Raw genomic sequence first — 16853 nt, forward strand, 5'->3', positions numbered from 1 at the left:
GCTGCAACCACGAGTACCGCAAACCGAGAAAGAATGTAGATCAGGTTCACAGGCTCTGTCAGGCAGATCAACTTCTGTCTCGATTCACTGCCTTCCTCTGACCCAACGCTCGCCGTTCTCCCTTTGCGACAGAGCAGGTTATTGTCGTCGATGATCGAAGCATCTCTGCCTTCACTGGTGACCACGAACATACTAATTCTTCTTCTCAGCCATTACCTGGTAATTATGAAAGTGAAGCTGTTTATAACAAGGTTTACACCAATAACGATTAGCAAGTTTGATACGCATACGCATGCATTAACATAAAGCCAGAAACCCACCCTGCCTTCCATTCTGTTTCTGGTTATAACAGCAGCGCGTGAGGTATGCAGGCTCAACGCATACAATAATGTTCTTCTGCTTTCGTGGTTCTCTAGAATGCTTCAGCTTCATGTAAGCATCACACACAATACTGGGTCGGCTATACCGAAATATAGCCGTGCCCAAAGATGACACACCACACACACGACATGCGTGTTAACGTACAGTTACAACACTTTTGGAGAATTACCGGAGAAGGGGGCATCACCGAAGGCAGTCACTACTGTTACGGCTTCTGGCACCACAGCCCCACTGATAACAGCGACGCCGCTGCCAAACAGCCATATAGCGACGTCTTCAGAGGTCAATATATTTATGATTCTCCGTTAGACAGTCGTGTGCTTGGGACACTACTGCTCAAGGGTTTTTCACACATTATTGATTGTAGAACAATATGAAGACATAAACGGTGAAATGGCACACAGAAATGCCTTAAATAAATCAAATATATTGTACGCTCAGTACACCTTTCTGATGAGTTTGCACACACTGCATTTTTCAACCACCTCATGAGGTGTCACTGGAATGCATTTAAATAGGTGCTCTGTGATTTTCTTACTTGAAGTCTCAATGTTGTAAGTGTGTATACAGAAAGAGCGTCCATTGTCGGCAAAGAACAAATCAGTTAAGCAAAGAGAAAGACAGTCCATCACGCTGAATAATACGCAAAACTGCGCAGTTGCAAACATCACTTATGACCATGAGGTTTGGCAAGAGAGAAATATTCATATCACTCCTGCCGAGTTAACAGACCGCAAATTGCAGCCCAAATAGTTCCCACCAACGATATTATCGATTATACCTCTCAATGCCCAGTTTGACAGCTTCGCAGACGCCTGTTTCGGTACCACTGCCAAAGACTAGAATGCCTGGTGCCGTTAACGATTGACAGTTCAGCAGGGCTCGTCTGTCATTGACATCCCCGGGAGAAATCCAGATGGAAACGCTGTAGCCAGGTACAGCATCGTATCAGAACTGGTAAGCAGTGCAATTTGCTTATTTAGGCTGGGGTCAGGGTTAAGGTTTACTGCTTGTTACCGATGCCGTTTGTCATTGTCAAGGTTGCTTGTACACATTTTGATTGTAGGGCAGGTCACCGACTCCTCAAGCGCTGGGTGTTGGCCCCGGCATGCGTTGGCGGGCAGAGCCCGCCAGCAGACGGGGTGCTGTTGGTGGCGACGGCGATGCCAATGATTGGCTGTCGATATTCACGCCACGTCAAGCCGACTGGTACATTGAACCAGAGGAGCCTGACTCTGAGAGGTGGGGAGGATCGAGATGGTTTGAGCAGCAGCATATACATTGTATATATTTGATATATAAGGTTGTCTATATACCCTGAATATTCAAGGCTCCAGTTACTGCCTGGGCTTCCAAAGCAGTTGGGGTACTCTCAGCCAGTGGCAATACAAGAACACAACATCCTGCAAGAAAGCTGGTATAGGTGAGCAGCTGGTAGTCTCCATCCACCAACCACCAGTGTGAACAAAGGGAGAATGGGCATGCCACTTGGCATGAGCAGACCTGGTCTCACCATCAAACAGGAACATTCTACATTGGCCAGAGGCTCAAAGGAAATTATCCTACTGCAGAGCCTTCCTGTGTGCTACTGCTTCATCAATCCTTATATTTTACGAACATTCATCCCGGGAGGGATCATCATTTCAGGCCCAGACATGCATTGAAGTCTGTAAGAAACAAATGCCACCGACAAAGAACCTGACACCGCTGGAGGTGACTCTCACGCGTTCATGACAATAAACGGGTCGGGTCAAGACGCTACATCAACGGGTAGGCTGAACAAATATCTATAGATCAGCCTGGCAGGTACAGAGACTGCTTGCTCGAGCCACTCAGAGTCTCTCAGATGCTCACAGTCAGCCCACTGACACTGACTGATCGCTGAGGATGGTTTGGAAGCCAAAACGTTCCACTGCAGTGAAGGTAACTTCGTAGTGCAGTGTTCGTCAGAGATGATCTTCCTCGCCCGTAACCAAATAGAAATCGAAGAAGGCCCAATGGTCACTATCAGAAGATCGCAAATTCAAGACTGAGAAACTGTCCACGATGGCATCAACCCGAGCAGAATCAACACAGAAATATTCTATGAAAAGAAGTGAATATGGCAAGAATGCTCAATGCAATTGTTACATCATTCTCTGGAAAATTGAAAACACCAACACGGAAGAATACTAAAATGGAGATGCAAACACTTCTTCCGTTCTGATAGCGGTACATGTGCCTGATATATCAACACAGATCTTGTGAACAACCATTAAAGACCACAGAACCACTGGATTCATTTGAATGAGCGTTGCGATGCGCGAAGCCTGCCTGTGCTCAATGAAACAATATAATATACTAAAAACTTCAACATCATACTTAGCCTCCGGCATTCTCTAACCAGGAGATACTGACCCTCAATAATTACCGCAGGCAAAACAGTAACCTGGGAAAATCCTCTTAATATTACAACAGCAGACTGCATACCTTCAGTCAACGAAGTTGTCAGACGTCAGACCATGGAATATCTACGATAACTGTAACAAATCAAACAAAGGTGTCTTCATGCTTGTTACCTTAAAAGCCTTCGATCATGAGGTTCAGCATATACAACCGATGTAGGTGTTGTGCAAACATGTTTATCATTATGTTCCATGCACAAACAACAGCGCAAATCGCGTGACACACTTTCTTCATCAGGGTTCATTTGCTTGGTCTCGCATATATCAACGAATATAAGACGCCTGCAGCACTCCTCTTCGAAGTCGGGTATCTGCCGTTTGCCGACGCTGTCAGAGGGCTTCCACAACGGCGCAGATCTTCAGTCGACTCAAGCATCAGGGTGGTGTTCTGTGTGGCCAGTCAATAGACCACAAATGTCTAGACACAAACCATACATACTGGCTCAACATCAGCCCACAAAGCCGTAACGATTCGAGAGACAAGAAGGGCATTTATGCCATCAAAAAGAAACATAGCCCTCAATATACAGATTTGGCCAATCAGTCATAGAGCTCATTGCCCTTATGGTTGTGCAAGGCTCGGCTGGATAGTCGGGACAAACACGTTCAGACAGCACGCAGAATTCTGTAAATATCCCGTGGTTAACGAACACTGGAATAATGCATGCAGAGTATAAGTCGACTATTCAATTACGTTACTTGGCTAACCATACTAAAGGAAAGACACCTACAGAACCGCCAAAGTTGATCCCAACATAGAACGAACACACACCACAGAGCCCCAGACAAGCAGTTAACAATTAGAATTAAATCAAACAAAAAAGATGGTCATTGAACATTGATTGAAAAGAATGTAAACAGAGTTAAATAGATGAGCCTTACACACAGCATCACTGACTGGCCTGCATGACCCAGAAAGCTACACAGGAATGCCGGCCACTAAGACAGGCGTGCTCACGTCTGCACAGCAATGATTTCACCCCAGCCTGTCGGCTGATTCATATTAGAGAGCATTTCCCGATTACCAGACCACTGAACGGACCGAAATTGTCATCACGCTGCTAAAGATTTGCACGTCAGGTGCGGCAACAGCGAACAACACCATTGTAAATGTTCATATTTGCGCTTACTATTTTATCTTTGTTTGTACATTGTTAAAACACTGTGTATATATATATATATTAGTTATAATAGACATTTCTGTAATGCCTTACTGTTTTTGAAATATCCTGTATGCTTAATGTTAATTTTTGTTGTTTTTCACTTTATATATTCCTCATTTGTATGCTGCTCGGCAATACATGCCTCATGCCAATAAAGCCTCTGAATTGAATTGACTGACTGATAGTGAGCATAGAGAGAAGTCACTGTCGTTGTCCTCATTCAGGCGTTGCAAATGCTGAATGACATACTGCAGAATTTAATTAAAATTCTCCAGAAAATTAAGAATGTCATCTAAATTAATGTGTCACTTCTCATATCTTACCACAGTCTAACTGTACATAATATCCATATTGTGCCTGTTAATGCAGATAATATGGTGTTAGTTAGACCTATTTTTCAGTAGTCACCCATAAGCTTGCTTTGATGTCGATCGCTTCAGGAATTGAAAGTTACTTTTCAGGTCAGACACCATGTAGTGATAAAACCAGAAGATGTCCCAAATTCTTTTCTAACACATTGCCCATAGGTATTTAGACGCCTCTCAAATATATCTCTGCCCATGCTGACATTTTAATAATCGCAAATTTTTCCTATCAAGCTGACTCACCATAGCCTGTCTCATTTACCTTTCGTGATTCGGTGCTGATTAGTTATCGCAGACATCATTCGTGCCAAGATGCTGATTACTCATACCTTAATCGTACCATATTTCATTTGAACTTCCACATTTAACTCATTTGTTGGCTTATTTATATTGCCCTTTGCATCTTGCACAGAATACATTCCAGATGTTAATGCGCTTTCAGGCTGTTTCTTCAGCACCGATGACAATATACATTTTGCCTCGCATTTTGCCGCGAAGATCCATAGTTTAATTTTCTGAGTGTTCGCCGGTTCAGAACGTGTTCACAGAATCGGCCATCATGAACGTTCACTGCAACATCACCGGTATTAAAAGCAATAAACGTTACCGTTTTTACCGATTGGTAAACATTTAAAACGTATTTCCATAGAGATCGTGCTTAATGAATCAACCAGCAGCACTGAGCTGGCCCGATTTCTTAAGCCATTCTGCTCTGATGAAATACACAGAGATAACCATCTTCCCGTTACCTGGCTCGGCTTCGCAGACTCGCCCTCTCTGGCGGCAGTTGAGTCGGCATCAGGGAATGCCACTTAAACCAAAACTTTGCCACAAGCCTAGCATAGGCCGTGAGCTCGTGGCGGGCGCAGGCCCATGGATCAGGAGCCAGGCTTCAAAAATCATCAAGAAAAACATCTATAAATAATTGATTACGACTCTTCAGGCTTCATACACCACTGAAAGATCGATGAAGCCAAAATGCTCTCATCTTCTCTGATTTTAGGTGTTACCCATCTGGCCTGTCTGGACCAAACGCATGACATCAGCATTGAATGCATTTGGCTCACTTCCTGACTAAAATAATAATACAATCAAAGAATGAGTCAACTTTGACAACTGGCACATCAAAAGTGTCATGTTTACGTCACTCCTTATCACATTGAGAGTATACATCATTGACATTAACATCATTCATAGATTACAGCCTCACCTGAGAGACGGTCAATGGTACAGATGCGCGATCATGTTGAATTATTCAATCGTTACCATGAGCGGAAAGTTGTCTAGCCAGCAAGCATTTTTAGCTGGGGGTAGCCTATCAACAAAAGCGACAGTGATAGATCGCTCATCAACAGACACACACACACACACACACACACACAGTAACGAACGATGATAGCTCACACCATTAGCTACGTTGATTGACTCACAGTTTTTGGTAAAACTTAGTTGTCACTGCATAGAATCATCTTACACATGTGAGCCGCTGAGTCGAAGTTGAAATGCGCTGATTAGCCTTTTATTTATTTATTTAACATTTTTATCCAGCAAGAACAAATTCACGACGCCTATCTCGACGCTCCTACCCAGACCCACACTAGGCCTGTTCTGCTGCTCTATAACACGCTCGAAACAACTGGGTTCGCAGTGCTCTGGGATCGCTGCGCTGGGAGCCCAGTTGACAGCCTTAACCTCCATGGTTTAAAGTGGAAACCAGTCATGAAACATTAATTCAGTTGACCATGTAGGTCAGCGTAACTGTTCGTCACGCTTTGTGGAGCCACCAGACAGATGTTTCCCAGCCAACAGAGGGTGACGAGCTAGATTTGGCTCAGCTTGCGCTTCGAGGTACTGTGCCACCATACGTTCTCCACCATATTACGGATCGTTATACCGCCTTTAGTCTGCCTTCAATGGGTGCACTACCGGAGCGGCACGAATAAGACAGGTGTTCCGGCAGCTATGAAATATATAGATTTGTTATGACTTCCATGTACTTACACGTTTGACGCCATCAAATTGTGCTCACTAATAGACACTCTTCGCTTTCCATTCCAGAAATTAGACCAGCAAATAACACAAAATGTAAACAACACATTGAGACCGGCGAGCAGAGCTCATTCAAGTCATCAATGCTTTGACGACATCCAAGCCGACACACCCGGGGACCACGGTTCTACCACGCGCCCATATTTATCGGTAATGCATTATCACACAGTGCGTAAGCGCCACAGTCGTGTTACTGAGTCTAAACGTTATCAAATCAGAGAAAGAACGCGAAGAAAGGTTACAGGTAAATGGAGAGAAAAATAGAGGTTTCCAGCATGGGAATTCAGCTTGCTGGGTAGCTTCAATCAAGTAGTACTGAGTAGATACCTACCACTACGCACAAAAAGTTAAACGATTATCGTTGAATGCCTAAGCTTCGTTTCATCTACCTAGCTGCCAGTCACCAGCGCTTATATTGCCGCGATTACACATGCATAATGGAAAGATACTGATGCATAATGTAATATTCAGGTTAGTTCACTAGTTAAATTCATGCCAGATAATATGTATTGGTGTCAATTTAATCCCAAGATAGCTTACATATCTGTCAATTTATAAATGTAGCCAATGCATCTTTCATTATTGGGCTCTAGCAAACATTAGATAATTCAGAGACGAAGGCCTGAGCCCGCACATCTGCATCATCATGTTCCTGCGATGATGTGCTTGAGACAATACTCCCGATCTGTTTCACCTGTCTTGTGACAGCCTCCACGTGCCCATCTCCCCATCCCCCGGTGCATACCCGTGTTCTCTCGTCGTCTGCCGCCCGTTTTTCGTTTTCTCGTTCAGAAATAACAGCCGCCAGCCTTCCTCGTTCCCGCCTGCCCTGCTTGGCATCTTCCGCGATCGCTTTGCGCCGAGACAGTCTGCCGCTTGCGCCTACTCACCGCCTTTAGATTATCGAAATTTCACCGCTCAAGATCGGTTACTCCTCTCGATTACGATCTTCGAGTGCCTGATCACCGTTAGCCACGCGGCCGTACACCTCTGTTACTTCACGTTCGGCATCCGGGTTCAGCTCAACTGATAGAGCATTTGTAGTTCTTTGTATGATACATCGAAGGTAATTACATCATTTTTAGGGGGTAATGATTACAACATGCGATAAAGTCACTAAATCGGCATGGTTGGCAAAACAAATGTCGTTCGCATGAAATACGTCCTGCTTGAAATGTTTTTGCAGTTCATGGGAAAATGAAAGGTGGAAACCACAAATGCTTCATGTTTGACCATCTAGCCGTGTAGAGCTGCCATGTCACCATTTCACCTTCACACGCTATCGTCTTCTGACGAGTACTCTTTCTAATAGTCACGTATAGTCACGCGCGACTCACGTGTCCAACAGCTGAACTGAGCTCTCTACCTGCATTTAGCGAAACTCTGTCATTGCAATACCTGCCGTTATCAGTGAACCGCAAGCACATTGAAACATTTGATATGTATTATGAAAGGGGATCAGTGGGACTGGGATTTTTTTGTGAAACGCCCCTCCAGACAGAGCATTCTCTACTGAGACAAAACAAAATGAGCAGCACAGTAGCACTCACATTGCACACAATGTTGCCAACAAATTAGTTTCTGTTACCCCTACTGCAGAATGCAGCTGTTTACATACAGTCAATGAATTATCACTGAATTATGGCAGGCCGTTATGATTAACAACATCATTAACGAAAAGACCTAAAGTATGTTTTAGTGTTTGGTAGGGCGACATATTCCACTCATTCGTGCGTGTGGCTTTCAGCGACGCGTTATTTCAGGTTATCGTCATATCGCTTCAACACGTAAAAGATATACATAACAAAGCAGCATATAAAACATGATCTCGGAGCAAGGCACGCAGATACTGCCTAGTTTAGTTATGGTGGGGCGTCATCAGAAAATACGAAGAGCCGTCGCGATTGCTCGCGTTTCGCCTATCGGGCAGAGCTGCAGTAATCGCTTCCCTGGGTTACAGAATATTAAAGAGCGCCCATTACAAGAAGCGCTCGCAATACGCCAGATATGATGATCAAAACTGACATTTACAGCGGCTTGGATTGACTGATCATCAAAATCATACTAAAATTACTAGCAGTCATCATCATGAACAAGTCGCATATCTACTGGCAGTCTTTTAATCTCAACAGGATTAAGAGAAATTATAGATGTAAATTATCGCGTTCACGCCATTGACAAACATTACAACAAAAAGCTGGAAATCGCGTATCGACCAGTGGCTGATCGCGTATCTTCAGTTAGTCATCTAGCTCAGTTATTCTCAAAGTGCAGCGGCTGTGTACTGAATCTGATACTTTAAACATTTACATTACGTATTTAACCTTTATTAATTAAACAATTGTTAAGAACAAATTCATTCAATGACGCCAGCCTTCTCGCGGGACGGGACCGATTGCAATAAATACAATATAATATAGACAAAAACACACATCACAACAGAGACAATATCACAGAGAGACCTAGATTGTGAACACAGCAGTAAACATCAGTCTAACTTTACTATAAGTCGTTAATAATTAAATTTTACACGATGCTCGAAGAACAAAGTGGGTTGGGCGTTTCACTATGCGAATGACGAGATTTAGTGGAGCCTGTCAGCTCGATTTACAGACCTTCGTTACATCCAACGCTTAACCACTAGAACGTCGATACATAACAATAATAGCGAACATTTGGAGAAGGTTGGTTTGTAAATGGTACAGCACAAGGTCGCAGAGACAATACATCATTACCAGCAACGTCAAAACCATGATTATATCTGAATGAATAAAACTGCCCAGTCGAGCAGCGCATGCAGCCGCCTGTCGCCAGTTGCAGCACCGAAAGAGGAGTTTACTCAGGATGTCTGCGCGCTGGGATCTTTAACAGACGACGCAGAACGGCAGCCGTATGCAGGCTGCAGTAGATACCGATAGGGAGTGAAAATAAAGAGTTTTATAGTCCAGTATCAACCAGTGTCTATGGCACACAGATTTAATCATTTTGCTTATATATGGAGTGGTGTCTCATAATGATCACTGGCAAATTATTTGACAAATACTTTGCGTCGGAGTTACCTTCTTATCGCTTGATCCATAACCGTTTCTCATCAGCATGGGTAGACGGTCGAAGTTACAGCCGGGCAAAGATAGAGGAACGGTCTGTAGATTTGCCTTAGCCTCCAGCTTTTCGATATGAGGAAACAGCATCGCCCCAGCCATTATCCAAGCACGCGTAGAGTCATGCTTCAAACTCTCAGAGGTAGTAATAACACTGTGGGAAGAGGGCATTATTTCACAAACACATCTTGCTTGAGGTACAGAACAGAGCTGAGGGCAGAAAGCTTGTTGACACTAAGAAAGCTTGTGCCAGAGCGCTTAACACAAATTCAGGGAGGCCAGCTGAAAGAAGATCGGAATACCTGCATACGAGCCGTAGAGTTTGAAGCAGAGTGTTCTGACGCTATGTTGTCTGTACTGAATGATATAAGGTTAGCAACCAGGTTACATAAACCAATACTTAGCCGGCCTGATTTTGTCGGAATGTCTAATGACAAAGCTTGCCAGTCAATGTACTAGGTTCATTTCTAAGTTTAATGATAAATATCTGTCATTGGCCATGCTGTCACGAGCATGATACCACAGCAACCTGTAAAGTAGTGAGTTCAAAGAATAGAACTGGGAAAATTGAAGCTACGATCAGAAAATGTGTGTTTGAACTGAGTCTATCCGGAATTATAAATGAATAGTCACTTTCTGGGGAGTTACACCCGAAGATCACGATGTCATCACATTTGTTTGGTATATTACCTGAGTCTATCTCAGTTACCTGATTTGAGGTGCATGTTTTTGGAGAATACCATCAAATATTGTAAGAGTTACGTTATATGCACCTTTAATTTAGTCTCTACGGTTCTGACCCAGTGTACAGGAGAACACTGTAAGAATGGCCCATGCTCTGATCTCTGTTGCTGGCCAAAGTGCTGAACAAATAATATATTGACTATGTCCATTCAGCTGCCATGAACGTCTTAATCGAAATTATCCACAGTTGTCAGCAGTCAGCCATAGACAGATACGTTTAAAGGCAGTATATGAGGCCAGCCAAGCTGCTCGCTGATGGGTGCAGCAGTGGTAAGCTGACTGGGATCTCTGTTAGACTGCCAGCTGCAATATTTTTGATGGTGTCCTGGCGAATGCTGTCACCAATATATGGCTCACGCAGCAGTGTTGTACAGTAGCGTTTCTGTTGTTTACCTCCCATCATTTGCCCTACCAAGATTAGCATGTTAAATATCAGATTTTGTAACTATGAAAATAATGAACGCTCTGAATGCACGGGAATAAAAATGATTTGCTCGATATGTATCGTCAGATTTTATGTAACCTGTTCAGAAGATGCATATATATTTTCAGCAGAATTTAGTTCGATCAGTGAGACTCATTTTATCAATGGCCTGTAACATAGGTACTGCGTGCTTCTTGTCAGCAAACACTGGCTCATATCTCACACTTGGCCTTATCATCATTTTCATGTTCTTTGCCAGCCCATTCACATATCTGAAATTGATATACTGAGCTGTCTTCTGAAAACTCATACGAGGCCATGTATTTTGTTACTGCGGGCAGCTTGACAAATGGCGATAGTCGATTGATGCCCAGGAATGTGTCATGATGGGACACAGGTATTGCGCATAGGCTAGGCAGAAGATGTTAAGGGGACTCACATCCTCTGCGTATAAGATAATGGCAAAGGACTAGCACGTTAAAATCACCTGAATATTGATATTCCTGATTTTCAGCACAAGAAATGAATTGCTATAACAAACACCAGCATCTTCTGGGAACATAGGGTGCGCCTGGACAGAGCAGGATTTTTATTCCAGTCCTTATTTTAAAGAGATCATTCACCCAAATGATCAAACATAAAATGCTCTGTGTTCTTACCTGAAAGCCGTCTATCGACAGTAATCTATGATTTGCCCCACGTTATCAATCCATTGGTATCTTCGAAGTATTTCCTCTGTAAAGCCTGGTGTAGTACTCCTGACAATAAGACCACCTGAGAATAGATCAATCCCCGTTTCCAACCTTCCTTTGATGCCAGTTCCATCTGCCCGTCTATTCATTCAATTCTCATTATAGTTCGAATAAATTGTCAAACCACCAACGTTAATGACCAAATAGCAGTCTAATTTCAGCTTTTTTCTCAAATGATAGCCTGTATTATAATCATACTTCTTACAGCCCATACCTATTCCTCGTGAGATGATATAGCAAAATTCCAGGTACATGAGCGACACATGCACTACAACCTGAACGTCCAGTATTTTGTATTTATCGTGGATCCGCCTGACGTAAAGGCAGCAGCCGCTTCTCCTAGGCTGTGCTGTTTCATAAATTCTGTACTTTGCTGAAACACAACAGACACAACATATGCAACATCAGGCCCCCATTTCATTACCGTTGTTGGCCTGGTTAAACATAGGCACCATCTATGTTTGATAGTCAAAGCCTGGTGGCGTATGTACTCAGACTATGTTTGGGTAAGCAGCCAGCCCCCACTGTTTATTACAAGTGTATTTTTTATCTGTTTTTAAATCACTTAGCTGCTTACATGAGTTACTGATGTGGAATAGTTCTGTGGTCACGGGTTTCATGTAGTGACAGGTGTCACTTGGGTAGACGATCTTCTGGCCAGCCCAGGGGTATGCATGGGTGCCTCGAGCGTCCAGAGACAGCCTCAGCGCCTTCAACATGGGATTTACACCACAAACACAAGTAGTGATGAAGTCATCTTCCTCCACTTGAGCCAGAGAGCCAGCACGCTGTTTCTTGTGAATATGACAGTTGTGCTGTCTACCTGAAGTCATTTCGCAATTCTCTTCTAAGTCCCTGCTTGTGGGCATTTCGATCAGTTTGAATAGAAGCTGAGAAAGACAAATCAAATAGACCTTCCTGTTGATAGTGCCGTTAGCTAGGCAGAGTAGCGGCTGCCATGGACAGATTTCATCCTGTTATTGCCAGAATAATATTTTGATACACGACAGCCCATAATCCGTACTCTAAGCAGTTTAGTCACCCATCTCAGCCACGTTCATACTCATTTCAAGATTTGCTGAGGCGATTTGTCCCAATAATGCTTATTTTAAAGCATTGTAGTATGTAGGCTCATTTATATTACTTACTGCAAATATCACTGGTTTTTTTCCCCAGCTTTATGAGTGTCGTTTGCGGCAAACCTCATATGAGTTTGGCCCGAGAGGCCTGGTTCAAAGTCATCTTAGGTCATCTTTTTCCAGTCGATATCAAAGGTCATACAAACGCGTTAAATATTTGAGCTGCTTTTAAAAAGATATATAATAATATAATAAATAAAATAAACAATTTTTGAAAACAAATGCGTATTGCCTCAGTTTCACCTTTACGCAAGCGATCAAAGCGATCAAAGTGCTTCGATGCAGCTGCCTGTCCTGCGGAGAAGTTGCCGATCGGCACTGTTACCACCGGCCAGGAGAACATCGAATGACTCGTACCACCAACAGAAGTGAAAGTCGTATCAGCCTGTCCAAAATCGGAACAGTTGCCACATGATATCGCGACAGCCTGAATGACAGATCGCCACTCAGGTCCTTTGTGCCAAGAGAGGCACCGTGGAGCTTTGTCGTCAGCCCACCACTGCCAACTAAAAGTTATATCGTAGAACGTTCTTCCTTTTCGTTCCTTGCACGCCCCTGGCCAGCCCCATAGGTTGGGATCACTCAGAGGCGGGTTGAACCTGACAGTGAATTTCAATAGGTGTTCTCGCATCTTTGGTGCAGTGGAAGATACTACATTTGCGCTGAAGAACTTCCTGCCTGGCAGAACACAAGCCACATCATAGATAACTCAGGTTCAGCGCCTGCCTCTTTCCTCATCAACAACACATAGTATTTCATCTATAGTCGCTTGTTAGGTGAGATCATATGCGCTGGGTACTTAGATACATACTCAAATGTGAAGTAGTGCAAGGTACATTTATCAATACTAAAGACTGTGGACACGGACTATCATCTGCTTCTAACGATTACTTCACCAGATTTGCGAAAAAAATATTTCGACACTTCCGGTTTCCAATGACATTTAAATCAGTTAAATTGCCTACCCACCTGCTAGCCTGACCACGCTAGAACGGGTTTTCTGTAGCTGCAGTCCATCGAGATACGGTCCAAATGTGCCCAATTTTGGTTTAACGCTTCGGAGGTAACTACGTGACATGAACACAATATTGATTATTACCCATATGCACGATGGTTCATTGCTCTTCATTTCCTGCCTTGGGATTGTGGTTGTTGTGGATGCATGTTCATACCCAAATGTGCATACAACCACACCCAAGAAGCTTGCTGCCCACTATTTTGAAACCAGGACAGCCAGGAAGAGGTGCTTGTATCAGCTGCACTCGTGCGGATCCCAGCCAAAATAATAAAACCCGGGCTTGTATTGTTCAATGTAATTCATGCTGAATTGAAAAAAAACCAGACCTAATCCACATGCTAAAACTCGCAAAACCTTGATAGACTTAAAGAGGCAATCTGTAGTTGCTACATCCATTTTTGGACTTATAAATTATATATACAGTACCATTCAGTTCCAGCTGTACCAGTTTGGACACACCTACTAATTCAAGAGTTTCTTTATTTTTAGTTTCTTTATTTTACTATTTTTACATTGTAGAATAATAGTGAAGACATCAAAACTATGAAAAGCAGCCAACAAGTGCTCAGCATATGTGGGAACTCTTCAAGACAGTTGGAAAAGCATTCCTGTGAAGCTGGTTGAGAGAATGCCAAGAGTGTGCAAAGCTTTCATCAAGGCAAAGGGTGGTTACTTTGAAGAATCTCAAATAAAAATATATTTGGATTTTGTTTAACATTTCTTTGTTACTACATGATTCCATATGTGCTACTTCATAGTTTCGGTCTTCAATATTATTCTACAATCAAAATAGTAAAATTAAGAAGAGTCCTCCACCGAGTACAGTGGGTGTAGTCTCTTTACTGGCAGTACTGTATATATATATATATATATATATATATATATATATATATATATATATATATATTAATGTTCAAAAAAGCTGTCTTTAAAATTAGGTGGGCAACCATGTTTTTTTTTGAAAAGAAAGCAGTTTTAATACCTGGATCAAATATATGTTGACATTGTTAATACAGTAAATGACTATTGTAGCAATGGCAGATACTGACAGGAGGCCTATTATTGTCTTATTTTCTTTATTGATTTAGTCAGTGGTGTGACTGCGGGGGTATGTTAGTTTTTGCATTGTCAATGGGTTTTGTATACCTAGGGTGTTGTGTAGGTCTATGTATGTTCTATAATGGCCTGATATATTCTCATCATAAAGCTGTGTTTATCGCTGTCTCTGATCAGATCATATTTGTGCCATTTTCTGTGTTCGCGTCTATTCTATATGCCATTGCTCGTCTGCACTACTGCGATAGTTGACGTAAATGTTGTTCGTTGTTTGCCGTTTCAGTCTGCACCTTTCATTGCTGCACCTGGTTCCTTTCTCAGAGCGACTTAACGACACACCCGTAGCCTATCGGCACGTTGTTAGTTAACTAGTTAATCATTTTTAAAAATGCCAATTGATCACAAATGTCACCCACCACAGAGATTACGCCTCTCCATGGTGCAGGGGCCTGTGGCGCGAGTATTCTGCTCGCCCCATGTTGTGCTCCCAGCCTATTTTTCCATGCCGTTTGCACCCCACCAGAGGCAGCGACTGGGATCATGATGGGCAGTTTACTCTTCTCACTCCAAATATTTGTGCTAGCATCGCATTATAGTCACTTTTGTTGTACAGCATATTGTTAGCATTGCTTGCTTGCTTGCCAAGACCACTGAGGGTCACGAACCCACGCACACCGCCTCGTCCAGTTCTACACAACGCGACAAGAAAACTTTCAGTACCATGTTATCACAACTGTTGTCTCGGATAGTGTCCGGCCTTCTGACTAGCCGAGATTCGGTTATCAGCATTTGCCAATACCAAATGGCCAGAAACAAATCACTTTTTCTGAAACCGCCAGTCCATTCTTTCGAGAAATGAGCGACTTACGGCAATAAGAAAACGCCAAAATTACTTTCACAGAACAGTCACTAACCAGACACTAGAGCGAGAGGTTCTGGTACAACCGACCTTATTTGGCCATTTATTTAGCAGGAGTCAAGGCGCGAGGCTGCGGGTAGTTCATGCCTGTCTCCAGCCTGGGCAGTTTACAGCCGGCCTAGTACTCGGGTCAGATGGTGTCACTAGCTGCCCTGACTGAGAACATACTTAGGTCTGCTCACGGTGCCAGGTTCTCAGTCTCAGGTGCTCTGCATTGTGATAGACTGCTTAGTTTCATACAAGTTTAGGCTTTGTTAGTTATTTCATGCCTAGTTCCTTTTTATTTAAGAACATGAATAACACGCTGTATTTTTGTCCGCTCTTTCACCACAGAAAACTCTTTAAGAGAATCATCATCTAAGATTAGTTTACTGTAAATACAATGCAAGGTAAGCAGTAGCAGGACAGGCAAGAAAAGCAGCAGGAATACAACAGGAGCAGAATTCGACCACACACCCTGGGAGGAGATAGACGTGGCGGTCCCAGGAGAAGGGTCAGGAGCTCGCCTGAGCCCGATGGGCAGCGCCGAAGGCCAGGAGAAGGAGCCGGGCGAGTAACACGGTGACTGAGCCCTGTTGGGTGGGCACATGTGGCGGCCAGGCAGAGAGACCCATGCTGACCTCTGAAGAATGGGGCTTAGAGAAGATCGTATATAATTTGTGCCAGGTTGTGATGACAAACTGAGGTAAAAGAGAATGGCAAGAGAGACAGTCGCACTCAGATGAGTCGGTTTCATGATCTGTCCCTGCCTCCACGGCTTACATAAGACCAGCCTGCACACGGTGTCTCGGGGCTCAGCCGCATATTCAGTGCGACACAGTTGCACTGCGGAGCACGGGAGACTTGTCCGGTACAGGCCTGGCACAGCTAGTGCGCCTGTAATCCGGTCTTACTGCACATTTACTCGGCCTTCAGCACTGTGCTGTTACCTCTACAGGTGCTCCCCACCTGTCCAGCGCTGCCGAGTCTTCCTTCCTTCCAGCGCAATGAGTCTCGCCTGTTCGGGCTACCAGAGCCCAGCCCCTCGTTCAGAAGCTTGTACCCTCGTCTCAGAGCTCAGCCCAGAGCTGCCCCACCTGTCTCAGCAGTTGCCTCTTCAGTCCAGCAGCTGTCTTTCATCTCGGGAAGAAGCACCTCATCTGAGGCCGCCTTCTGGCTTCCGGAAGCGTCCGTCCAGTGGGTCGCTGAGAGGCTGCTGCAAGAGAGTTACGGAGGTGACAATGAGGCGGACCAAGACAATGGTGAAGTGGTTCTCGCACAGAAGCGCCACCGCGACAGACGCCTCACTAGAGACCTGA

General features: G+C 43.8%; 1 protein-coding gene across 1 annotated transcript in view; it reads left to right on the forward strand.

The window, feature by feature from the left end:
- The window catches only part of LOC121840858 (voltage-dependent T-type calcium channel subunit alpha-1G-like), a 76244-nt gene extending 59391 nt beyond the window's left edge, over positions 1-16853 (forward strand). Inside the window, exons 9-10 of the mRNA XM_042306305.1 lie at positions 1448-1623; positions 16493-16853. Coding sequence (XP_042162239.1) covers positions 1448-1623; positions 16493-16853 — 537 coding nt within the window. The remainder of the gene's footprint in view (positions 1-1447; positions 1624-16492) is intronic.

The sequence above is a fragment of the Oncorhynchus tshawytscha genome, linkage group LG25 (assembly GCF_018296145.1).
Source record: "Oncorhynchus tshawytscha isolate Ot180627B linkage group LG25, Otsh_v2.0, whole genome shotgun sequence".
NCBI classification, from domain to species: domain Eukaryota; kingdom Metazoa; phylum Chordata; class Actinopteri; order Salmoniformes; family Salmonidae; genus Oncorhynchus; species Oncorhynchus tshawytscha.